Consider the following 26264-nt stretch of genomic DNA (forward strand, 5'->3'; position numbering starts at 1 on the left):
CAGGGGAGGAGGAGGCGGAGGCAGAGGCCCAGCGGCGCTTGCCAGGCACCCCCGGCGCTGTGCACGTGAACCCCGCGGTGAGCCCCGGCTGGCGAGCAAGCCGCGCCGCCGCGCCCCCCGCCTCTCGCTGCATTGCTGGGAGCAGCCATGTGCGCGCGCCATGTGCTGCGGCCGGCCGGGCGCGCTTGCTGCCGATGACAAGCCCGGGCGCAGCAGGTGCAGGAGGGCGGGGGGGGGGGGGGAGCCCGCGGGGGGGCGCGGAAGACACGCAGCCGGTGATGCTGGGCGAGAGGAGGCTGAGCATCTCTGCCCCTCCATGTGCTGACGGAACAGCAGCAGGAGAAGGACAACTCAATGGAGTACAACCACATCCACGTCCACAACGGCTCCCTCCTGGCTCACCACAAGTATGGCTGTGGCTTGGGATATGTACCTGTCATATACTACAGCTTGCTGCTCTGCCTCGGGCTGCCAGGTGAGTGCCACCCTCCGCCCGGCTCGCCAGCGGCCCCCCACAGGCTCTGCCCGGCCCCAGAGGATCGCCCTTAAGAGATGGGGGTCGCCTCAGTCGGTGTATTTTAAAAGCAGAGCCGTGACCTTTTGTTTAGGAGCAACCGACTTATCCTGACATCTGAACTCAGCCAGCAAGTGGAGAAAGTTTTTAGTCTTTAAGGAAAGACTCCGAGGGATGGAGCGGAATTATTCTGTCTCCAAATCATTTTAGAATAAAAAGCAAACAGTCTTGGAGCCACTTACGCTGGAAGACAGTTGCGGGGGGGGGGGGGGGGGGGCGGGTGTTGCACGTGTATATAGTTATAGGTCAACGATTAGAAAAAGACTCATTCAAAATCAAGACCTGTTTGCAGTATATGTTCACTGAGATCCGGTTTTTTAAATGGCATGGCCAAAGTCCCTACTGCACAGAGCTCCAAGAAAATTCTGATTTTAAGAGACTTTGGCTGTTTGCTATACAGGAGTACTTTCTTATTGGCTCACTTTCATTGACACAGTAAAACGGTACATATTCTCACGGATAAATGTGTGTGTGTAGAGGAGCAAGGCATTGTTCTACTGTTACTACATTTATATTAAGGACAGGAATCTTTACGGATCCAAATATACAAGACAATAATTCTGCTTTTGGATGGTATTTCTGGTTAGGTGCTTGTTTTACATCATTGGGCGAACCTTCTCTCGGTCTAGACAAATAACAACAGTCTCTTCCTAACATTGGTGCAAAAACTTTAGAAAAACTCCAGGCATTATCTTTAAAAAAAGAGGTGGTGAAATTCTAATTAAAGTTAAATATTGTAGTGTGTGATGGGTGTGCAACTTTTAATTTTTAAATACATTGGAAGCTTGTTTTATTAACCCGTGGATTAACACAAGACATTTGTTAGATGATATACTTATTAGGATATGTATTTTACATGTATACTTCTAGATAATGTTTTTTCTCTTCTCTTTAATGAGGGGGGAGAGGGATTAGCAAACAGTTCCAGTGCTTATAATGCACCTGTACAAGTGCTCTCTGGTTCAGAACCTGACATACATCGTCTCAGTTCTTAATCAAGTTTCCAAAATAATTAATTTGGCCATTTCAAGTAAAATGGTATTGAGGACTGGAGGGTTCAGGGGATTGGCATTGGGACGTGAAGTCGTGTACCTGTATGCTGCCTGCCCACGTGAGGAATAATCAAAAATTGTTACTGTCAGATTGCTGCTGGCTCATCTCAGACCAGCTCCCAGTGGACAAGGGTAGCTTTAGGAACAAGGTATCTCAGATTCCACACATGAGCAAGGAACTGATTCCGCAGGATTCCACTGAAGAAAGTAGCTGGTCTGCTAGAAAACCAGCATGCTCCAGGAGCCCATCCCTATAGCCTGGACAGCAGGTTAAAGAGTCTAGTCAGGCCCAAATTGACCCACTACTCTGGGGTCTGATCCCTCACTCACTGAAGTCAATGGCAGTACTCCACTGATTTCCTATGAGTGCAGGTGTGAGCATCAAAAGCTCATCCCAAGAATATAGACTAGAGGCTGGCTAGCCAGAAAACAAGTTTTCCCGCAGAGAAGGGGGAAAGATGAGACAAGTGACAACAGGAGAAGGGAAAGAGAGGAGGGGCTCTTTGTTTAACCAGAAAAGGTTAACCAGTCTGCCTCTAGAGTATCAGTATATTAGAGAGTGCAAAACCCACCACTGCCACAACTGATTCGGATTGGTATATTTGTCCCAGCACAGGACAAGCACTGAGTAAGTTATGGAGACTGAACTTTCTCACTCCTAGAAGTGGTCACGTCAGGCCATCACTCAGACATTTTGGTAGGGAAGACAGTCAGTGCTATACCAGTTCTATGGCTAAACAAAGGGCTTCAGTATCCAAGACTCCCAGCACTACATCCAGAGAAAACCCATGGTTTAAAAACTACTATTTAAAAATATCTTTAATAAGGATTCCTCTTGACAAGCAAGAATAGGGGGAAATGTTAGAACATTTTTATTTGTCAAGATGAATATAAATTTTTGATAATGCAATATATAGTTATATACATAAAAAGGTGCATTTAAAACATCTTGTAAATGGGAAACAGCACTGAAAAGACGGATTTCTAAATGCTTTTTTTCACCTTAGCTACTCTTGTTTAGAAAATTATATTCTTCAAGCCATTAGTTCATAAAAATGTTTGAATCAGACAGTGAGAGCCCTGTGTCTGAACAGTGGCTACAGTACATATGCAATTGTACCCAGCACATGAATTTAATTCATTGTGCCTTTTTTTCTCCTGTATAAGTAAATTTTGATGTGTGGCAAATCGTTAAGAGAACTGGACAGTTAAGTCTGTATTTAGCCACAAAGCATGTAAAGCACGGGCAAGTCTCTCCACTCTGCAACCATGCTGTGCCTCAGCCCTGACTTAAAGGGACCCCACCAGCCAGGGAGAAAATGCTCATTTTCCATTCCATGCTCATTCATTCCTTGGCCTCTGTGCCATGGCAGTCAACAATGATGCCATTATGGACTCTGATACTGACAGGATACTGATTGCTCCATTAGGAAGTGACCAATACCACCTTAAGAATATACGAGTAGGAGGTTATTAGGAAGCAATGAATTGCTACATCTACCTAAAATTGGGAAGATCCTTCATGCAGACACTAGGAAATCAGTTAATGAATGTTCTGCCTATACTTACAGAACTGCAGATGTAGAATACATTCTAATTACGAACCTACTGTGATCCACCCAGGAATGTATAGTTAGAGTGGGTGCAAGGGTGATGAGCAAGGGTGATGTGAATTTTTCCTGGAACATACATCCATTTGATTAGGAAAAATGGCACTGACAATAGTAAAAAAAAACAAAATAAAAAAACAACAAAACAACTTGATACTACAAGCCAAAATGATGCCTGATGTAACTCCAGTGAGTTCAGAGGAGTTGTATCATGGATACATTTGGCTTACCTTATTCAGTGTATGTTATCTGAGGATAACACTGACATTAACATCCAAGAGAACTGTACATATATGGCATGCTGAGTGGATAAGAAATTCATGGATTTCATTCTAGTATTGCACTGCTGCTTTTAAAAAATACTGTAGAGGTATCTGAGTCTCCTTGTCTAAATGATAAAGACCCTGAGGTTCCCTGGATTGAGCTAGTTTTTTGTAATTCTGAGAACTTGAAAGAGAGGAGGATCTAGGTTCTGGCCTCACGCACAGACATAGTGTCTGTGCAATACCTTGTTGAAATGCAAAAGGTTAACTGTTTGCCACTATTTTTAAAGGTGTGATAAAATCATTTTATTATTGTTTGGATTTTTTGTCCTACTGTAAAAAGGAAATGTCTTCAGCTCAACAGCTTTGCATGGAGGCTGCATTGTGCAACATGGATGCACACAGCATGCAGAGAGGGTAAAAGAAGCTATATCCCCTCACTGGTATGGCCAAGGCATAATTGCTGCCCTTGCTGTCAGGACAGCACAGGGATTGCTTCCTCCCTATCCTCCTAGGGGTTCGGAGAGTGCCAAAGAGGGAGGGAGAACAGGAACATGACCTCATCATACTGCCCCTCCCCCCGATTGGCCTTTGGAGAGTAACTGGCACCCTAGGAAGAATGAGCTATGCTCCACCCCCATAAAGAGGTATGGCACCAGATGTGCTGCTCCTGTATGCCGGAGAGTCATCCCTCCTGGAGGTACCCCAACGCACGTGGCTCCACACCACCCAAATGCAGATTTGTTCCTTAGAGGCACAGATGAGCCCTGAGGGAAGAGGAAACCTGGTTAAACATGGATGGCTGAAGGTTAAGTTATGCTTCCTGCAATATACTTTTGCAGGCTATTCACTTGGGGATAGGTGCTACAGACCCTCATTCGCACTAGGTAACATCTTGTCACACGAGTAATTAGGCCCAGTAACAGGAGCAAGGCTATAGAATCAGGCCCTTGATCTGCAGAATCCAGCCTCTTAATGCAGAAAGCAAGAAAATGTGTGTCTGGCAGGAGCAGAGTGCACAAAGGCTGCTAGAAATGTAGGTACAGTAACTCCTCGCTTAAAGTTGTAGTTATGTTCCTGAAAAATGCGACTTTAAGCAAAACAATGTTAAGCGAATCCAATTTCCCCATAAGAATTAATGTAAATGGGGCGGTTAGGTTCCAGGGAAATTTTTTTCACCAGACAAAAGACTATATATATATAAAATACGTGTGTGTGTGTACAGTATAAGTTTTAAACAATTTAATACTGTAAACAGCAATGATGATTGTGAAGCTTGGTTGAGGTGGTGGAGTCAGAGGGTGGAAGAGGGTGAGATATTTCCTGGGGAATGCCTTAGTGCTAAATGATGAACTAGCACTCGGCTGAGCCCTCAAGGGTTAACGCGTTGTTAATGTAGCCTCACACTCTACAATGCAGCACAAATGGAGGGAGGGGAGCCAGCATGGCAGATAGAGACAGAGACACATACCCTGCGTGTGGGAGAGAGAAAGAGAGAGAGAGAGAGACGCGCATTGCCCCTTTAAGTACTCTGACTGCACTCTAAGTATGTTGCCTTTTTAAGTAGATCAGGAAGTTGAGACAGCAGCTGCTACCAGCAAGCTCCCTCTGTCCTGTCCCGACCCTGCTCTATGGAGAAGGGGTAAGCAGGGGGACAGGAGCGGGGGGAGGGGAACACCCTGACATTAGCACCTCTCATCCCCCCAGCCCACACAGCAAGCAGAAGGCACCCGGGAGCAGCTCCAAGGCAGAGGGCAGGAGCAGCACATGGCAGTGGGGGAAGGGACAGCTGAACTGCCAGCAATTGATAGCTTGCTGGGTGTCTGCTGCATGGGAACTTAGGGGAGTGGGGAGCTGATAGAGGGGCTGCCGGTCCACTCTAATTCCAAGCCCCACCAGATAGCTCCAACGGGCTGCCTTTCTGTAAGCAGTGGACAAAGCAGGCGGCTGCCAAATAACTTTATAAGGGAGCATTTATAACTTTATAAATGAGCATGTTCTCTAATTGATCAGCAACGTAACAACAAAGCAACGTTAACCGGGACGACTTTAAGAGAGGAGTTACTGTATGAGGGACATGGAAACTCCATTGCATGTTATTCAGCAATCACCACATAGTATTCCTGTTTCCAGGCACCTGAGTAAAGTGCATTGGATCCTTTTGTGTCTTACAGACTCATAGACTTTAAGGTGAGAAAGGATCATTGTGATCATCTATTCTAGGGGGTCTCAAACTTCATTGCACTGCTACCCCCTTCTGACAACAAAAATTACTACACGACCCCGGGAGGGGGGACCAAAGCCTAAGCCCACCCAAGCCCCGCCGCCACTCTGGGGGTGGGGAGGCAAAGGCAAAGTCTCAGCCCCACCACCCCAAGCAGGGGGCCAAAGCCCAAGGGCTTCATCCCCAGGCAGGGAGCTATAACCTGAGCCCTGATGCCCAGGTGTGGGGCTCAGGCTTTGGGCCTGGGCGGTGAGGCTCAGGCTTCAGCTTTGGCCCTGGCCTCAAGCCAGTCTAACGCCAGCCCTGGTGGCTCCATTAAAACGGGTCACAACCCACAGTTTGAGAACCGCTCATCTAGTCTGAACTCCTGCACATTACAAGCCAAAGAACCTCAGCAGTGTTTTTACAGTGTACCCCTGAAGTAGGCCCCTAACCTCTGGCTGAGTTACTGAAGTCCTCAAATCCTGGTTTAAAGATTGCAAGGTGCAGAGAATTCACCATTTACACTAGTTTAAATCTGCAAGTGGCCCATGTCCCATGGTGCAGAGGAAGGCAAAAAAACCTCAGGGTCTCTGCCAATCTGACCCTGTGGAAAATACCTTCCCAATCCCAAATATGGCAATCAGTTAGACCCTCTGTATGTGGGCAAGACAGAAATCATATCAACAAAACTGCAGCACAGAAATATTACAGGAGGATTTGCAAATGGGAAAATGGATATATGCTGTGTTCCAAACTAGAAGAAAGAACTCAGTTCAACCATTGTTCATTAAATGGAGTTCACACAATAAGTGGGCACTAAACTGTCCAGCACCAGTTTTAGACAAGGGGAATCTTTTCATTGACTTTAATGAGCACTGGATGGGGCCCAAAGTGCGTGTATGGTACCCTGTTTGAGCAGGAGCAGGGAACTGATTTGGCAGCACTTGTGACTGGTATGAGACTAAGACAGTAAGAATAAGTGACTGATCCAGTAGCTTAGCTAACAAAGAGATGCTGAGATATGTTATACTACATTAGGTTGGGCTAGTGCATAGAGATGGACAGAACTGCTGCATAAGTGCTTGAAATGAGTTACTTTAAATGGCAAAATGATTGTCTGTTTTTTAAAGAATGATGGATGCTGAGAAAAAAATAGATCCATAGCAATCATCCTGCACAAAAAAGGGTGACAGGAAGGAGTGTGTACTAGAGACCTTTAGTCTGGTCAATATGTCTGGGGAAGTGTCTGCTAAACTGTCCCCAGTTGGAATACAAGGTCACTGGAATGAAAGGCAGCATCCATATAATTTCAGAAGGGGACATCATTGTGTATCAGTTGTAGTACAGTACTACAGTACAGAACACAACTGCAAATTTCTGGACAGATGAAAAGGAAGGGGTATTGTGTGTTGTTTTGCAAGGTCAAGGACTGAGTGGGAAGCAAGGGTGTTCGTGCTGAGACAATGTGCAATACATGGAAAGCTTAGCAGGCTGCAAAATACACACACATGTGGAGGCGAAATTACTAAAATTTGTTTATCTGGGAAGAAACACTTGAGCAGAGGTTTTTCCTGGAAATGACAATGGTGCAAAATATAGAGCAGAGTCAATTTTCATGTTGAGCAGGCAAATATTTGCAGAGCCCCCAGGAGCTGTTCTAGGAGCGGAGGATCTTTGAAAAACATTAGGTATCCTTATCACACAGTCCTGCTATCCTCTCCTCCTTCCCCCACCCATCTACCGCTCAGCTTTTTAATGCTCCCTCTCCTCTTTTTTTTTCTCAAAAAGAAAAGAAGTACTTGTGGCACCTTAGAGACTAACAAATTTATTTGAGCATAAGCTTTCGTGAGCTACAGCTCACTTCATCGGATGCATTCTGCTTGCCTCAAGAAAATAGGGGGCATGACTCAGCAGAACTAAGTCAGCAGGAGCATGTCCTTCACAACATAAATCAAAACAACTTACCGTATGCAAAAGAAACAGAACAGGAAGATTCCCCAACCTGGAGTTCATCCTGCATTCAGCACCTGGTACAAAGCCCCTCCCTACACACAGTCATTTTCACCCCTATCTCCCCCACAGCTTTTCCTAGAACTCTGCCCCTGACTGCCCCTACAAGAGAAGGGGAAAGTGAAGCTGGAGTTAACCCCTTGTCTACTGGTGACCCTGCAGTGGCCCTGCACTCTACCATGGTCTCCTTCCCCTGAATCAGTACATGAATAAAACAGTCAAATGTCCAAATTCAGAGTGTGCTGTGTCTGCCTCTCTAATGGTGACCTGGATGGAGGGGACTGTAGATAGAGCATCCTTAGAACAGCACCATATCATTTTCATTAATCCCATCTGGCTATGTTCTACTCTGCTTATAGGGTGTGGGACTGTTCAGAGGAGACCGTATAGAACAAAGCAGAAGCCATGCTGCAAGCCTGGGACTGGGAATATTTAGGGAGACCCAAAGGAGTCACACATCTATGTTAGTGTCAAGCAGGGGCCTCTAAAATAAAGTGTTATTTACAGTTTGCTTCACCAGAATTGTTCAGCACTGCATGGGGCCCTCCTAACACACACACACACACACACACACACACACACACGAGCCCCTCAGATAACACCTGTTTAGCTTCTTCTCTCTCCTTGGTAAAAGACAACTCAGTCTGGTAATAAGGGTATGTTTCCTTTAGATGGGTGGGGATTTTTTTAAAAACTTGAGTTCCACTCAAATTAATTAATTGATTACAATTAATTTGAGTGAGCTAACATGTTTGTACTTGCAAGTGGTGAGACTCCGCAAATGTTTGTTTTGGTACAAATGATTGTGGAGTATCCAGACTAGCACATCCAAATGTGTTAGCGATTGCAAGCCAGAAATCTCTAGTGTTGATATACCCTCTGTTGCTAAAACACAGCCAAATTCTGAGGGCCTTACTAAGGGCTTGTCTACATTGTGGGGTAATGCACTCTATGGGGGTGTGATTTCTGAAGTGCACTATTGTGGTGTGCAATAATTGGTATGTGTGGACACTAAAGGTTCCCTAGTTCACTTTAACACAATGCTGCATTAAAATGCACTAGAGAACTATTAATGTCCAATAGGTTAGTGCACTGTAGAAATGAACAGAAACCCCCATCAGCGCATTCCCCCTCCCCCCCCCCACCATGTAGACAAGCTTTTAACTCACTCCTTCTTCAGGCAGAAGTTCCATTATAGTGTGAGCAAAGCGGGCCCTGAGATCTGAAAGCGTGGACTGCCACTGAATTGGGTGACAAGTCAGGAAGCCCTAAAGGCCTGTACTTGTGGATCTCTGTATAAGAACAGGACTTAAGTTAATACAGAGCAAAATCCTCTCTGTTATTACTTAGTAAGGACTTCAGGATATGACCCACAATTAAATTCTGCACCATCTCCACCCTTAATTTCCATCTTGTACTGTTCATATTTGTATTAATATTGTGGCCTAATTTTTCAAAAGAGTCTAATGATTTTGTGTCTCAGTTTTGACTGGTTAGCTTGAGACACTTAAGGGCAGCTTGATATTCAGAGTAGCACTGAGAACCTACCTTTGAAAACCAGGTCCCTTTAAGGCACCTCAAATTGGGAAGCCAAAATTTGAAGCATCTAGAATCACTTTTGAAAATTTAGGTCTGCCTTTGCCCAAAGTGACTTGTCCAAATATTTTGAACCAAAACCTAAAACCCTTGCATATTCTTGGTACTATTTTGTTAAGCATTCTGTGTCTTCATTTAATACAGGTTTCCATTAGGGAACCATGCCACTCTGATAGGAAGACAGCAGCCCAGATCTTGAGAAGCTGAGTTTTGGAATTTTTTATCCTCTCCACACTTGTTTACATGCCTTAAAGCACTCCCTGCCATTCTCCCCCAAAGCACTTCTGCATTGCAGTTATAATTGAAGAAGTGGTGTATCACCATCCATTCTATTTCAGTTTTGATCAGGAGACCATAAAAATGCTTGAGGACAGTACACCTATGAGGGTCATTTCCTTCCACTTTTGTGTGCTTGCTTTTAAGATACATTAAAACCCAGCTCATTAAAATAATGGGCACAAATATAATTTGCAGAGTATTGGTGAGGTGCATAACGAGGAAGGTGCTTATTGTTACAGATTTAAAAATAAATGTTCTGAATCTCTGCCCTCCCCCAATACCGAAGACTGTTTCTGAAACCTGCTTTGAGCTTTTTCAGCGTGGTCAACTGTAATAATGGGCCTGATCCTCTGAGGTGCTGAGCGCCTCCCTGAGTACTAATGTGCCCTCAATTGCTACTGAAGTCATTGGGCCTGATTCTTCTGTCACTTACTCCAGTGTAAATCAGGAGTAACTCCATTGAAGTCAATGGAGCTGCAGTAGCATAAAACTGATGTAAGTAAGAAGCGAATCAGGCCCCAGTGGCTTCAGTGGGAGCGGAGGGCACATAGGATCTTGTAGGACCAGCACCCGTGTTGTTACAGTGCAGCCTTCTTCACAATACTGGCAGTAGGTGGGAGAAGGAGAGGGAGACTAAGTATAGTGTTTTATCTCCCTGTCTATCGTGGGCAGTGGGTGAAACTTCCCATGGGGGAGACAAGCTCCTTGTCCTGCCTCTTCTGCCCACAGCCCCACCCACACTCCACCCCTGCTCTGCCCCAGGCCCTGCCCCCACCCACCCTGACTTGCCACTCACCTCTTCACACACACCCCCGAGATCCCCCCTCCACTCACCTCCTCCCCCGCCCACCTGCCACTCACCCACCTGCTGCTTGCCTCCTCATCCCCCCAACCCCCTGCAAGACCCTTTCCCCTCCTGCCACAAGAACCCCACCACCAACTACTGTGCGGCTGGCTCGCCTCCTCACCCTGCTGCTGCCCCCGCCCTGTGACACCCTCTCCCCTTTTCACCTTAAAGCATTAATAACATTCCCCAAGGGAACTGAACAGGCTCAATTGCCAAATAGATTCTCCTCTGCGCAGCAGGGAGTTCGGTGTATGCAATATAGAGAGAGACGAAAAGCCAGGCTACCTGCGCCAACCTGAAGCCTAATCTCTCCTTTTGAAAAAGTGGTTGTCAGTGACAGACTGCATTCAGGCAGTAGTTTAATCAATTTTCTTACACAGAATTCCCTGCCAGACTCGTTTACTTAAACTGGGTTTGAATATAACAACTAGATCAAGAAATAAACTCACTGGCTACATCAGCTCCTCCTTGAGCCAGGTGAGCAGTTACGTCTTCCGGGTACAGAGAATAATGGAAGGATCGTCATTTGGAAATTGTTTTTAACCCCAATAACACATTTTCCTAAAATATAAAAGTCAGCTGAATGTGGCCAAAGGCTTCCTGGGTGTTGGTGAATGCCTGTTAAATGGCTTCATTACCACTTCAGTGTTTCTTTACCAGGTTCAGTGATTTCTGCTACTGGGTCTCTGGAAGGCTTTTTCACTGTGTAAAGTTAGGCTGTGTCTACACTACGTGAATAACGTAGCTGGAGTCGACGTACCTTAGGTCGAGTTACCGCGGGGGGTCGACGGCAGAAACTCTCCCATCAACTTACCTACTCTTCTCGTCAGGGGTAGAGTACAGGGGTCAACTGGAGAGCGAGTTGCAGTCAATTTGGTGGGTCTTCACTAAACCCGCTAAATCGACCACCGGTGGATCGGTCTCAGAGCATTGATCCCGGCTGGAGTGTAGACCTGCCCTAACTCATGGATCCCCTCTGCTTGCCTTCTCACGTCTGCCACTGACTCCCCGCTCGCATTCTCACACACGCACCCCGCGGGGTGTTGGGGGTGAGGAGAGACGCGGCTGGCAGCTGCGGGGACCTCCAAGGGGGCCAGTGGATGGGGTGGAGGAGAGGAGAGGAGGAAGATTCACCCCAGGCAGCAGCAGCAGCAAGCTGTGGGAGCCTTGGGTCAGGGTCAGAGCAGGGAGGGGAAGAGGCAGGAGTGGGGGGGGGGCACCATGGCCCAGATGTCAGGTGGCAGGGACAGCTGTGCTAGGGGAGGCAACGCTTCCCCTTGCCTATTATATCTGCTGCCCATGCTGTCTATTATAACATACACATAAAAAGATGCACTCACACTGTATATATGTACACATCTATAGAAATACAGATGTACGCACACGGGCCTAGATTCTGAGGGGCTCCTGTGCATTCCTTGTAGTTCCTGTGCTCTGTGGATCCCATGTACAGGGAGGAGGCAAGGATGGAGCAGAACGTTCACCCTGCATGCACAAAGAGCAGCCTTGGAGAGATTGTGCCTGCCTGAATACAGGCTTACGGTGCTGCTCCCCACTGGGTCCCTCTACTTAGGGTCATGGCATAAAAAGCCCCAATCTAGCCCACAGCAGATCAGGTGTGTTAACACAGGGGCCTAAAATGCCTTACACTGTGAGAATTAGGATGTGGTAAGTGCGAGGAAAATGGGGCCTGTATTATATCAAACACAGCTTCCTTCAGTATAGTGCATTAGTCCTAGAGTTGTACCACTAGGTCTGCTCCATCAGGCAGGCTACCAAAATCCTAGTCCAGCGGCCTAGGAAAATCCAAAGGCCCATGCTATGCAAGTGAAATGAATTACTCACTGTCTGCCAGACAAGTTACCGTATAGACCTGCACTTAAAAACCCTGGGTGCGCTGACTGGCTGAAAATGAATATTGGCCCTCAACACAGTTACCTTGTAAATGCCCTTGAAGAGCTGAAGAAATGGATCATTTGCTCACAAAATCTTCTGTTTTGTTAAAATCTGTCTCTGGCTCTGACCAGCCTCCTGGGTACACCCAATATAACACTTTGGGAAGGGTACAGAATACATAGTGCTCTTCACCAGAGTAAGGTGCAATGGCTAATCAGTACCATGTACAAGGAAAAGGAGGTGGAAGGCCAGTTTTCATTGTCAGATTCAAATCTGATCAATCAGCGCACCCAGGATTTTTAAGTGAATGTCTGCACAGTAGTTCATGGCAGGAATCACTAATTCAGTTTCACCTACATAGAGTGACTGGCTGAAAATGAATATTGGCCCTCAACACAGTTACCTTGTAAATGCCCTTGAAGAGCTGAAGAAATGGATCATTTGCTCACAAAATCTTCTGTTTTGTTAAAATCTGTCTCTGGCTCTGACCAGCCTCCTGGGTACACCCAATATAACACTTTGGGAAGGGTACAGAATACATAGTGCTCTTCACCAGAGTAAGGTGCAATGGCTAATCAGTACCATGTACAAGGAAAAGGAGGTGGAAGGCCAGTTTTCATTGTCAGATTCAAATCTGATCAATCAGCGCACCCAGGATTTTTAAGTGAATGTCTGCACAGTAGTTCATGGCAGGAATCACTAATTCAGTTTCACCTACATAGAGTGGAGTTTTGAGAGACCTGACCAGCTGAATAATAGGGTAGTATTTTTCCCAGGCAGCCTAGTAAGTCTTTTCTATTTCCAGTTTCATTTTCACCCTCCAATCTGAGAGGATGGTCAGTCAATGAACCCAGGATTACTAAGGATGAGTCACATTAGAGCTTTTTCTTGAGGAGCCCTACCACATACAAATATACCATAGCCTTTGTGCTGCCCTGCTTCTCCTTCAGCATGGACCCTCTTCACACCCTCCATGCAGTTCTGCTCTGGACTTTGCCACCTCCCACTACTGCTTGCGCTGCAGAATGACACTCTGCCATTGTGCCTGGTGAGAGATGAGAGACACAGAGAAATGATTTCACTTGACTTGTCTTTCCCCACGGGAATACGTGTATGAGTGTGTCCCATTCTTTGGTCCCCAAACAATACGACAATAAATAATCAGCCTTTTAAATCACTTCTCATAGGTATCCTCTGAGGAAAAAGAAGGAAGATGTGCTGTATCAGTTGCAGTCATAGATTCATAGATACTAAGGTCAGAAGGGACCACTCTGATCATCTAGTCCGACCTCCTGCACAGCGCAGGCCACAGAATGTCACCCACCACTCCTATGAAAAACCTCACCCATGTCTGAGCTATTGAAATCCTCAAATCATGGTTCAAAACTTCAAGGAGCAGAGAAGCCTCCCTCCAGTCAACCATGCCCCATGCTACAGAGGAAGGCAAAAAAACCTCCAGGGCCTCTCCAATCTGCCCTGGAGGAAAACTCCCTCCCAACCCCAAACATGGCAATCAGCCAAACCCTGAGCACATGGGCAAGATTCACCAGCCAGATACCCAGGAACGAATTTTCTATAGTAAATCAGATCCCAGTCTTAAAGTATCACATGAGTGGGTCACCTGGCAAGCTCTGCACTGTTTAAAAAAGCTCTTGATCACAAGCCACCATATTGAGAGACAAGGGCAAATTTTGCTCCCCTAAGCAGGCATAAGTTCACTGAAGTTGCTCCCACTTATATTTGGTTTGAATTTGGCCCATAGTGGTTTAGGACAGATCATCATTTACACTGTAGCACTGAATTTATAGAAAATATTGGGGTCACCTTATCTTCTCTGATAAATTCGATTTAAGTTGTTCTTCGACATGTAAATTAAACAAAAATTCTAGCCTGCTACAGCAGGCACTATTAATAAATGAATGTTGAGTAGCAAAAGTCACCCATTGGCAATGGTTATGACACAGTCACCACCGAGATCTCCATACCAGTGGTTTTCAACCTTTTTTCATTTGCAGACCTCAAAGGATTTAGTGCAGATCGAATGCATCCGATGAAGTGAGCTGTAGCTTACGAAAGCTTATGCTCAAATAAATTTGGTAGTCTCTAAGGTGCCACAAGTACTCCTTTTCTTTTTGCGGATACAGACTAACATGGCTGCTACTCTGAAACCTGTCCTTACAAAGTAGAAGATAAAAGCCATGGTAATCTCAAATGTGGTAAATGTTGCCATTTGATTCTGTACTGGCAATCACACTAACATTAACTACTGAGAATAGTAAATGTCTAGTTTTTAATGTTGTCTACTGTTTTATAATACATCATCTAATCCTATCAAGCATTTGTTCCTCATTGTATATTTTCTAGTATTTTGAATTTAAATATTCAGGATTTTTTTCATATATAAATGGCCTGTCAATATAGTGAAAGGAAATCATTATTTGAAAAGTTAAAAAAATGAGATGACATTTAAAATTGCATAACAATATCTTCATGTGAAATGCAGGAAGTTGTAATATTTGACCTACAGAATAATTTTACACACACTCTCTCTCTCTCTCTTTAGCAACAATCTTGTTCAGTAGAAGGCGTCCCTTATATAGGGTTGCCAACTTTCTACTTGCACAATACTGAACATCCTTGCCCTGCCCCTTCTCTAAGACCCCGCCCCCTGCTCATTCCATCCCCCCTCTCTTTGTCGCTCGCTCTCCCCACCTTCACTCACTCGCTCATTTTCACCAGGTCGGCTCAGAGGGTTGGGGTTGGTAAAGGAGAGGGTGAGGGCTCCAGCTGGGGATGCGGGCTCTGGGGTGGGGCCAGAAATGAGAAGTTCAGGGTTTGGGAGGAGGCTCCGGGCTGAAGCAGTGGGTTGGGATGCGAAAGGGGTGAGGGCTCTGGGCTGGGGGTGTAGATTCCCGGGTGGGGCCAGAAATGAGTGGTTCGGAGTGTAGGGGTGGTCTGTGGGCTGAGGCAAGGGGTTGGGGTGCGAGGGCTCTGGCTGGGAGTGCAAACTCTGGAGTGGGGCTAGAGATGAGGGGGTTGAGGTGTAGGAAGGTGCTCTGGGCTGGGACCAAGGGGTTGGGGCGCGGAGGGGGTCACAGGTCTGGACAGCGCTTGCTTCAGGCAGTTCCCAGAAGCAGCAGCATGTCCCCCCTCTGGCTCCTACATGGAGGTGTGGCCAGGCAGCTCTGTGTGCTGCCCCTTCCGCAGGTGCCGCCCCCGCAGCTCCCGCTGGCTGTGCTTCCTGGCCAATGGGAGCTGCTTGGGGCTGGGGCAACATGCGGAGCCCCCTGGGTGCCTCTACACCTAGGAGCCAAAGGGGGGACATGCCACTGCTTCTGGGAGCTGCACGGAGCCACGGCAGGCAGGACGCCTGCCTTACCCCTGCTGTGTTGCTGACCAGACTTTTAATGGCCAGTCAGAAGTGCTGACTGGAGCCACCAGGGTCCGTTTTTTGGCCGGGTATTCCAGTCAAAAACTGGACACCTGGCAACCCTACCCTTATATGACCTTATGGATTGTTTGTCACCCAGTAAGCAACAGCCATAGTAACTTTATTTAGCTACCTTAGAGTCTAACAAATTTATTTGAGCATAAGCTTTCGAGAGCTACAGCTCACTTCATCAGATGCATTCAGTGGAAAATACAGTGGGGAGATTTATATACATAGAGAACATGAAACAATGGGTGTTACCAGACACACTGTAATGAGAGTGATCACTTAAGGTGAGCTATTACAAGCAGGAGAGCGGGGTGGGGGGGAACCTTTTGTATTGATAATCAAGGTGGGCCATTTCCAGCAGTTGACAAGAACATCTGAGGAACAGTGCGGGGTACAGGAGGGAATAAACATGGAAGTGAGCTGTAGCTCACAAAAGCTTATGCTCAAATAAATTTGTTAGTCTCTAAGGTGTCACAAGTACTCCTTTTCTTTTTGTGAATACAGATTAACACGGCTGCTACTCTGAAACCTTTATTTAGCTAGTTTATGATACTGATCTACCAAACCACATAGTGGCATAACCCTGCTATCCACTTAACATATAAAGGAGATTTCACTGTATGCAAGTCTGTTTGTTACGTACAGAATATATTCCTCAAAAGTAACAAGCATTTCTGTTTCCTGCTTAGAAACACTCAACTGCTATTCTTTAAGCTCACAAGCTGTGATAATAGGCAATTGAAGAATTTCTATAATTCCCCCATAAAGACAGATAATATTTGAGGTATGACTATAATCCACAAAAGCAAGGAAACTAAAGGATATATTGTGCCTTTCAGGCACAGACAATACTTGGGGAAGGTACAGAAAGCGCTCCAGGAGTCCAGAACCCTGGGGGAGTGGGAGAGAGGATGAGCACTGCACAGTCTTCTCCAAGAGTACAGAATCTAACTGCTTCTGCACCTGACCAGATGTGCACCCCTTTACTCCCTCCATACCTGTCAAGGTCCCAATGGTGCTAGCTTTGCATTGCACAATCCTTGTGCCCTGAACTCCTTGGGCCCAGACCCTGCCCCCTTATTTACCCCCACAGGGGCTGAACACAATGTTTGTTGCTGAAATTCTCTCCTAAACCTGTGGTGCTCTGGCTTTATAGGAAACACTGTAAGAAAGGATCACCTCTGACATGGTAAGCAGACCTTGGAGGAGTTTCTACTTGGAGCTTGTTTACACTAATATTAAGTTGACGGCAAGCTGGGGTGTGGAACGGGAGTAGATCAAAGTGCATCAGGTACCTGTTAGTGTGCAGCAGCAGGGTCTTCACAGACATTTAGTGATCAGTAGGCTAGCGTTGGGAGATTTACACCCAGTTTGCAGCAAACTAAGTGTTCATGTATATAATCTCTTGCTATAAAGTCCACATGGGATTCAACACCAGAAATAAAGGCAACTGTGGACCATCTCTCACTTCAGGTTTTTCCCTGATAGATGATCTCTCTTAGATGCCTAGAACCCCAAATACATAGGGTCAATGCCAATGCTCTGAATTGCGCATTGAAACACACAAAGTCAAGCAGACTTTGGAGGACGCATGAAATTCTCTCCTTGCATACAGCCTGGCTGAGTAAGCAGGCAGCCATGTGCTGCCCTAACTGAGGTTTCTGAATGATGTTTGGGTGCAGCTCCCTATTGATTGCACTGTATTATTCCAGTATGGATAACTGCAGTGGAAGGAACAGCCATGCAAGAAGGAACAAAGCTCTCCTGGACACTGTTGCTACCTGGATACTAGAAACCCGCAGATAATATATATCGTTAGGGCAAAAGGCAGATAGATCCCCTCTATTGAAGGGGATAAATTGAACAGTTGCTCTGCCCCAACCCATTAGTCTCATCTCTTGCAGCTTCCATCCTTGGGTCTCTGATAGATATTAGGAAAGCCAAAGTCCTGCACTGCAGTGAATAATGCCAGCCTAAACTTATATTTGTCACCTTCTAATCAGCTCCCACAGCAGTGACCAATCCATTCCAAATCTGAATGATCTTATCCACAAAGTAGCCAGAAAATGTCCAGCAAGAAACATGCACCACAGTGTCCAAGTCAAGCCAAACTGAATTCACCCATGTGCTCTCCACCCCTAACTGACCCAGCAATCGGTTCTCTGCATATGCTATGGTGGAGGAGGACATTTTTTTATCTTTACCACTATTAGAAGGCATAAAAGTGACCTGTCAGAATAGGGCAAAGAGAGCAGATATCTGGGAACCACCATGACAATTGCAGAGGGCAATATATTATTGTCATTATGGTATGGTTCATTGGCTGAACAGCATTCTCCCCAGTTTCACCAAGCCCTAGCCCTGGAGAGGGCTCAAGAATACCACAGAGAAGAATTCTACATTACCAGGGAGATGGACAAAGTGAGTAAGTCTCCTATGCCTCTCTCCATACTGTACAGAGCAATGAAGGCTATTCCTGAACTCTCTGCTGAGGCATTATCATGCTGGCAGTTTTCTGCTGAACCTCAGTAATGGCATTTATATCTATTCTCACTAAGTAAATGATATTATTGTATTTCATATCACCCAGCCAGCAAAATCACTAATGTGATTCCAAGGAAAGTTTTTCCAATACAAGATACTGTAACCCTTGCAGAAAAATTGGATAGTGCTTCCCTGTACTTTGTCAGATCAATTTTCTAATCCAGCTCACAGGGCAAAGCTAGCTGGCATCTTGGTATACACTGTTCCTGCTGGCCTTCGTGATGGAGGAGCACAGAGGCAGAAGCTGCCCATGAATCCACTCAACTGTGGGGGCCTAGAACTAATCAACACCTCCCACAAAGCAGGTAGGAGGAACAGATGGGGAGGAAGCAAGGCCAGGGTGCCTGGAAGATATGCATATCCAGCTTCATTGCTGAAATTCCAACCAGAACCTCTGACAAGGGCAAATTGCCTCACAGACACAGCCTCCCTCACTGCAGCAGTCTACGGGTGACTCAAGTTTACAGTATTCTCAAAGGAGATGCACACACTGGGTATATTCAGGTTACAAGATGCCAGGCCATGAAACATGGCTCTCCAAATACTATAGTAATTTCTCAGTCACATTAAGTTTTCTGAGTCCAGGATTTTCATGACTGTATGTTGTTCATTCTATCTCTGATTGCCAGATCCTAATGAGAGATTAAGGTTTTCTTGAAAAACAAGGAAATGGAGCACTCTGCCTACCACAGCTGCTGCTCTAAATTGAAATCAATGGAGTTACACCGATGTAAGATTGGTGTAACAGAGAAGGAGTGTCAGGCCTGGTATAATCCTTAATGCCAGAAAAACTAATTCGAAAGAAAGTCTTAAAATAATATTCTGGGCAAGGTTCTACTTTACATTTCATATATATATGGTTCTGACACCTTGATCACGTACTGTTTGGCTTAGCCATTCTACAAGAGTTTGCTTTGTTCCAGGATGTGATTTTAATCATTCTCTTGAATTTGGGTTAATCCCAGAACTGGGATGTCGATTGTGGTTACTCCTGTCATTCATTTTGTGTGACCCCTTTCTCCAGTAGCTAAAAACCTGCTTTGAGAAAGCAGGCTCGGGAGGCCTTCTAAAGTCAAGAGTTGTCATAATTGCCAAGTGATAGTTAAATAATAGGCATTCTCATTTCAGTTTTAGGACACATTTAGGGCATCATTACTTTTACTTACATCATTTCTGCTCTTTCTGATTTCAAGAAGTCCTCATAATTTTTCTTGATTTGCCTTGGGAGAGCAATCTGTAGAAGAGGGAGAGGTAATTACAGCACTTATGAAAATGTCAAACACAAATATTTGGCAAGCCATGCTGTCAGTAAACCAAATCTCCATCTTTGTTTAAACACTATTGTGGCCACTCTAGCCAATTTAATCAATCTTTGGATGGGACCAATCTACTATACCTTATTCTGATGAAACTGCCAATGGTAGCAATAGGAGTTTTGCCTAGGACAAGACTGAACAATTGGACCTAATATAATGTAAGCCCTGTGATATGTTGGCAACTTATTGTTGTGCTATTTAAGCAACATGTAACCCTTCTTTTAGGTATAGGTTGTGTGATGGGCATACTGGACAGTGGCCATGGGGCTGCAGGCAAAATTCTGTCTGAGCCAAAGAGGAAGTGTACGGGATTTCTTCAGTGGTGTTGAGTCAAATCATACATAATTCAAAGAGTTTTACTCAAGTATAAAGGTTTAATTTGAACTGCATTTTTCCCCTTAATGGCTCAGGAATACTCCAGTAGCAGCAACAGATACAAGGCCTCACTGTCAGAGGTGTATCCTTAAGGAGTATCTCTGGCTAAGCAAGGAACTGTTTGGGGAGTAGTTGGATCTGATGGCAATAAGGTCAATATGGATCCTGAATGAAGAGCTAGCAAAACTGTCATGATAGAAAAGGCCTGTGAAGTGCTGAGAGCCTCAGGCATGGTTCTGAGTGCCTTACCCTGCTCAAGTGAGAATTGAGAATTCTTCACAGGATTGGGCCACAAAATGATCAAGTTAAGATGACCTATCAAGGCCAGTTTGATTTCCAATCCTTTGCCCTAGGATTCAAACACACACACACATGCACGTGAATGAGCAGGGGAATCAAGTGAGCAGTAACAAATCCCTTTTATACCTTCTTTTTTTCCTTTCTGTCACGGAAAAGGCTGGGGAAAAGAAGAGGAAAACGAAAGGGGGGAGGGAACTAACTGGAAACCAAAACAAAAAAGGGTTTTTTAGTAAAAAGAAAAACACACAACAAATTTTTGAAAAAATTTTTGAGAAAAACGAAAAAAGTGGGGGGATGGCATTTTTCATCAAAAAAAAATTTGACAGAATATTTTGACCAACTCCAAACTGTTCCTGCCTCTTCTATACAGAACAGCTAAACCTGGCTAAACACAGTGGTACAGGGCTGGACCGAGTTGACAGACTGACTAGATTGAATTAGGCACAGACAACATAGGAGTTCACTTTTTGGTTTTTTGAACTTTAATGAAGATAGTTCTGCTACAGCGCACCTGAAATGTAGCTACAGCTCAATCAAACATTCAAATAAGACTAACTCTACCTCCCATGAAACTAACTGAACTTTTCTGTCTCCACAGCAAACATCCTGACAGTCATCATCCTATCTCAGCTGGTGGTTCGCAGGCAGAAGTCCTCCTACAACTATCTTTTAGCACTAGCTGCTGCTGACATACTGGTACTTTTTTTCATTGTCTTTGTTGACTTTTTGCTGGAGGACTTCATCTTGAATAAGCAGATGCCTCAGATATTGGACAAAATAATTGAGGTATTGGAATTTTCTTCCATACATACGTCCATTTGGATTACCGTGCCATTAACAATTGATAGGTACATAGCAGTATGTCATCCACTTAAATATCACACCGTCTCCTACCCAGCTCGTACTCGAAAAGTCATTGTGTGTGTGTATATCACCTGCTTTTTGACCAGCATCCCCTACTACTGGTGGCCCAATATTTGGATTGAAGACTACATAAGCACATCTATACATCATGTCCTTATCTGGATCCACTGTTTTACTGTTTACTTGGTACCGTGTTCTATTTTCTTCATTCTGAATTCAATCATTGTGTACAAGCTCAGACGAAAATGCAATTTCCGACTGAGAGGATATTCCACAGGGAAAACAACAGCCATTTTGTTTACTATAACTTCTATATTTGCCATACTTTGGGCACCAAGAATAATCATGATACTGTATCACCTCTATGTATCACCTTTAAACAACACTTGGTTGGTACATATTGTCTCGGATATTGCCAATATGCTAGCCCTGTTGAACACTGCAATTAATTTCTTCCTCTACTGTTTCATTAGCAAGAGATTTCGCACAATGGCAGCTGCGACACTAAAGGCTTTCTTTAGGTGTCAGAAACAACCAGTTCAGTTCTATACAAACCATAACTTTTCAATAACTAGCAGCCCTTGGATTTCCCCTGCCAATTCTCACTGCATCAAAATGCTTGTTTACCAGTATGATAAAAATGGAAAACCTATAAAAATATCACCATGAAAAGGAGGATTGTTGGTGTCTCTGGATGCATCTTCTTTTCAAGCCGTTACATCACCCGGATGTAAACTGCTGACGTGGCTATTTTTAAAAGTGGTCAGTTGATTTCATTTCCCTGACAGACTAAAGGCAGATCAGACTGTTAGCAGAGAATGGGAGTACTTCATTTGGGGAGTCGGAATGAGAAGACAAAATGCCTCTTTCCTGTTACATAGCATTTTGAATATGCTTTGGAGTACGAGTCTTTATGTTCAATTGCTGTAAAGCATCCATGTGCAAGCATTGGTGCAGTACAGTTGTTGGGGGAAAAGCCACACCGAAGTTGTTTAATTGCAACCATAAAAAAACTTCTGTGACCATCTAGTTGTCTTCACTATTGACAAAGTGAATGCTTTACATACCGTGGAAGGTATCATTTGCACTGTGTGCACTTGCCTAAAACAATGTGTCATTTCTAACATGAAATATCGCTACACGCAGTCCCTGCTATTGAGGACTTTCTGCAGTGAGCAATCTGTAAGACATTTGAACTGTGACAAGCCCTTCCAGGCTCACTTGAACTCCAGGCTTGAACTCAAGGCTCAAAGATGGATATTTCACCTGTTATAGCCTTGGCATGAAAAGCAATCCTGCAAGCTGCCAATATTTATATGCTTTAAGTTGTTTTATCTCAGATAGCGGCCAGAGGGGAGGAGTCTGAAGGGAGGGGGAAGGAGATTTCTTCAGCCAAGAACAAAATATTTCTCCAGTGACTTTAATTAGACTCTCCAAAGGCCCATAAGTTCGGGGCCCAGTCCTGCAAGGTACTGCGGTCCCATGGGGCCCGATTCTGTGAGGTGCCTCATGTATACTGACCAACATTTTGTAATTAATTTCAGGGAGATTTGGGTTGGGAGGCCCTTGGGTGTGTGAGCCCTCTCTGCAGTTACCCCAGAGTGTCAGCTCCTGTCTCCTGGGGCTGACCTGGCTCCTGGAGTCCCAGCTCCTGCCTGTTGGCTCTCTAGCCACAACATGTAGATGGGATCCTCCCCTTGTGATGTCACTCCCCCTCCCTGGCCCTTGCACTGTTGGATTGCCAGCCCCAAGGTCCCGCTCCCACACTGCAGGAGATAACATCATTAAATCAGGAGTCGGAAGTTTTTTGGTTATGAAAAGGAATCTCCCTGACATGCTAGGAGACTTGGTGAGCCTAGCTATGTGTTTAATGAGAAATATGGACACCACAACTCCCTTTGAAACCAATGAAACTACTGAGCACCCCACTTGACTGGGCCTTTAGAAATTATACATACAAAAATTAAATATTAGAACTTGTTTGGGCTATGCTATCACAGATTTACCATTTAGTTGTTTAGTTTAATAGGCAAAAATCTGTATGTGGATTCAACATATTAAAGACTCCACAACAGTAAAAACAAAGACTACCAAAAATGCTCGCCAGTGAATTTTAAGGTACTTTAACTAGGATAAATATTTAAATTCTCTTCCTCCACACTCATAAGAAGCATTTCAGGAACTCTGGTAGAAGATATCTACATCAGGCTACTGAGAGGCATTTCATTTGCTATTATCCCTCTGTTGTTGGTATGTGGTCTCACAAAGCATGCATCATAACACATGAATTACTTGTGGAGCACTTAACACAGGCCTTAACAATGAGTGTAAGATTATGTTTCCTTGCCTGGTAAACACAGGCACAGCTTTGTCAGTGAGCATAGGGGCTTCTCAACTGATACCTGCAAAAAAGAGAGAAGCTCAGGGTTTGCAAAGTGTCAGTGTATGTGCCTCATTGTGAGCAGGAAGCTCACAAAAGACCCAATGCTGTGACATCCTGAGATCCTCTGAGAGGGGGAATAGAGGGCACTTAGCACCTCCTAAAACTAGGCTCAATAAAATCTGTAGATATTGAACAGTCTGCCATACTTTGAAGTCTTACTATGTTTTAAGAAATGCTGAGTACCCACGAGTCCCAACAGCCTGATTCCCAACTGCCTTGCTCCTCATGTAGCCATTTACTCCTGTGTAAAGTGAGTGCAAAGTGGATGTATACAGCTACCAAATAAGAGTGCACCGTGTACAGACATAAATGACAACACAAGGCACAGGAAAGATCAGGTGGTTGAAGTGATATACTTTATTGGATCAACATCTGTTGGTGAGCAAGACAAGTTTTTGAGCACACAAGGTAGAAAGCAGTAAAGTATGAAGTCCAATTTATCTCGTCTGACAGATCTTTACTTACATGAGAGTAGGGCTTATTTGGGAAAGAATGAGACTACTCAAGCAGTAAGGATTTGTAGAATTGGGTCCATTATGCTCAGATCCTCAGCTCCACTGACTTCAGTGTGAGTCCAGGGTGCTCAGTATTTCCCTGCAAGGTGCTAAGCACCTCCTCTATCAGGCTGCTGAATTGTATAGTCTCATGATTTTTCAGTTCAATCAAAAAGGGGAGGGGAACGGTGGGAATGTGCCTGAGAACAGAATTTGACCCTTTCCCCCAAAGCAGCATGGCAAGAATTAAATCTTTTGAAATAAGAAGAGAGGAAAAAAACAAGTAAACAAACCCTCCCCACGTGATCTTTTCACACTATTCTTGACAAAACGTGATGTATGCAAAACAATAATTGCAATAAAAAAGCATAAGGAAACGCTAGGCCTCTGAATGTGTCATTACCGACAACTAAATAAGGGTAAAATTATTAGCTTCTTTACTACTGATTTACTTATTTATTTATTAGTCTTTGTCCTTTTCCCCGCCGTTCCCCAAGCTTTCTCTTTATTCTCCTTCTGTGTAAATTGATATTAACCAAAGTTTACCTTTTTAAAAAAGGTACTAGCTGTTTAATTTTGGGGAAGACACTGTATTGATCTCTTTTTTATTTTAAATTTGTTATGAAGAATGCTAGTCTGAGTTACATGTGAATATGTCAAAGTGCAATATCTATAGAGTAAGTTATTCATTTTTGAGAATGTTATCTAATATTGAAAACAAAATGTATTTATATGAACATTTCACTATTCTACTTAATATATTAGTAACCTTACATAAGTAACTGAATGTTTAGGTTTTTTTAAAAGATGCATATATTTCAATTCAGTATATGGAATAATCTGCCATATACATTGTGTGATTTATTACTTTTCTTACCATGATGTTGTTCTTGAAAACTAGCAGTGTAATCTCTCTTTTGTTTCCTACTTATATTTTTTATTTTAATAAATGGCCATATTTAAAATTTTAAAACTCTTAGTGTGAAGATTTGATTTCTGAACTAAAGATATTCCACCAAGTTATTGTAATTTTGTTTTTTTAAAAAAAACCTCACTACCTTTTTCATATCAGTCTTTGAAATAACATGGTATTACTTTCATAGGTATTTAATCAACCGGTTCATTTCCAATGATTTTGGGGCTTTAAGGGCTCGATTCAAAGCCTCATTGAAGTCAACAAAAAACCTCCCACTGGTTTCAATGGGGTTTTGATTAGGCCATAACTTATTAACAATAAACATCCATGAGTTGAATGAAGACTTTTTTGTGGGGGGGGGGGGCAGTTTGGAAATAAAGCCTTGACATTTTAGTCCACCATATGAGAGCTGCTGTTGATGATCCTTGCCTTTTTTAGTTTTGTGAAGCATCTTGCTATGACTGTTGTTAACTAGCTAATGTCTTGCTGTATTCTTTGTACCACCTAATTTTCCTATAGTAAAAACTTAACCAAGCACTTGCTGTCTCACTATTTAGGAAAATAAAATATTCTGGAGACAGAAGTATCTTGTTTGCAGAGAGGGGATTTTGTACTTGTTTTAACTTAATTTCAAATACCTACAATTAGAAAAAAAAAAAAAAAGCTGTGTACAGAGAGTCTGACAATTACTTGCAGGTGTATGTCCTCAAAAAATCACAGCTATGAACAAAATCATTTTTAAACACAATGCTGAGTATATAATATTATAATAATGAGACCTATTATCTATTTGAATTGTAAACATTGATATTTTCATAACTAGAGAATATATTGTGTTTGACAAACTTGTTTGTATTATAATAAATTCTGAGCTGGTGCATAAAAACTCTTTTATTGTAATGTTTGGAGTCATGATGTTTATTTTGTAGATGTTTATGACAATTAGTATGTATGGCCCATGCTTGCAACCATGTTCAAGTGACTGCTCATTGAGTATAAGTGACAGGTTTCAGAGTAGCTGCCGTGTTAGTCTGTATTCGCAAAAAGAAAAGAAGTACTTGTGGCACCTTAGAGACTAACAAATTTATTTGAGCATAAGCTTTCGTGAGCTACAGCTCACTTCATCGGATGCATTTGGTGGCTGTAGCTCACGAAAGCTTATGCTCAAATAAATTTGTTAGTCTTTAAGGTGCCACAAGTACTCCTTTTCTTTTTGAGTATACGTGGTGGAATCAGCCCC

At 44.0% G+C, this 26264-nt stretch overlaps 1 protein-coding gene across 1 annotated transcript; it reads left to right on the plus strand.

Annotated features, from left to right (window-relative positions):
* GPR139 (G protein-coupled receptor 139) lies at nucleotides 1–25921 on the plus strand. Its single transcript, XM_038419800.2, has 2 exons — nucleotides 1–475; nucleotides 20906–25921. The coding sequence occupies exons 1-2, from the start codon at nucleotides 355–357 to the stop codon at nucleotides 21838–21840; spliced, it is 1056 nt and encodes a 351-aa protein (XP_038275728.1). The 5' UTR covers nucleotides 1–354; the 3' UTR covers nucleotides 21841–25921.
* Nucleotides 25922–26264: the final 343 nt, after the last annotated feature.

Source organism: Dermochelys coriacea, chromosome 10 (genome assembly GCF_009764565.3).
Source record: "Dermochelys coriacea isolate rDerCor1 chromosome 10, rDerCor1.pri.v4, whole genome shotgun sequence".
NCBI lineage: Eukaryota > Metazoa > Chordata > Testudines > Dermochelyidae > Dermochelys > Dermochelys coriacea.

Bases quoted from the DNA above. Each gene is read 5' to 3' on its own strand.
- GPR139 (XM_038419800.2), top strand. From the start codon at position 355: ATGGAGTACAACCACATCCACGTCCACAACGGCTCCCTCCTGGCTCAC. The intron at 476-20,905 runs GTGAGTGCCACC...CTGTCTCCACAG, and splicing joins GCTCTGCCTCGGGCTGCCAG to CAAACATCCTGACAGTCATC.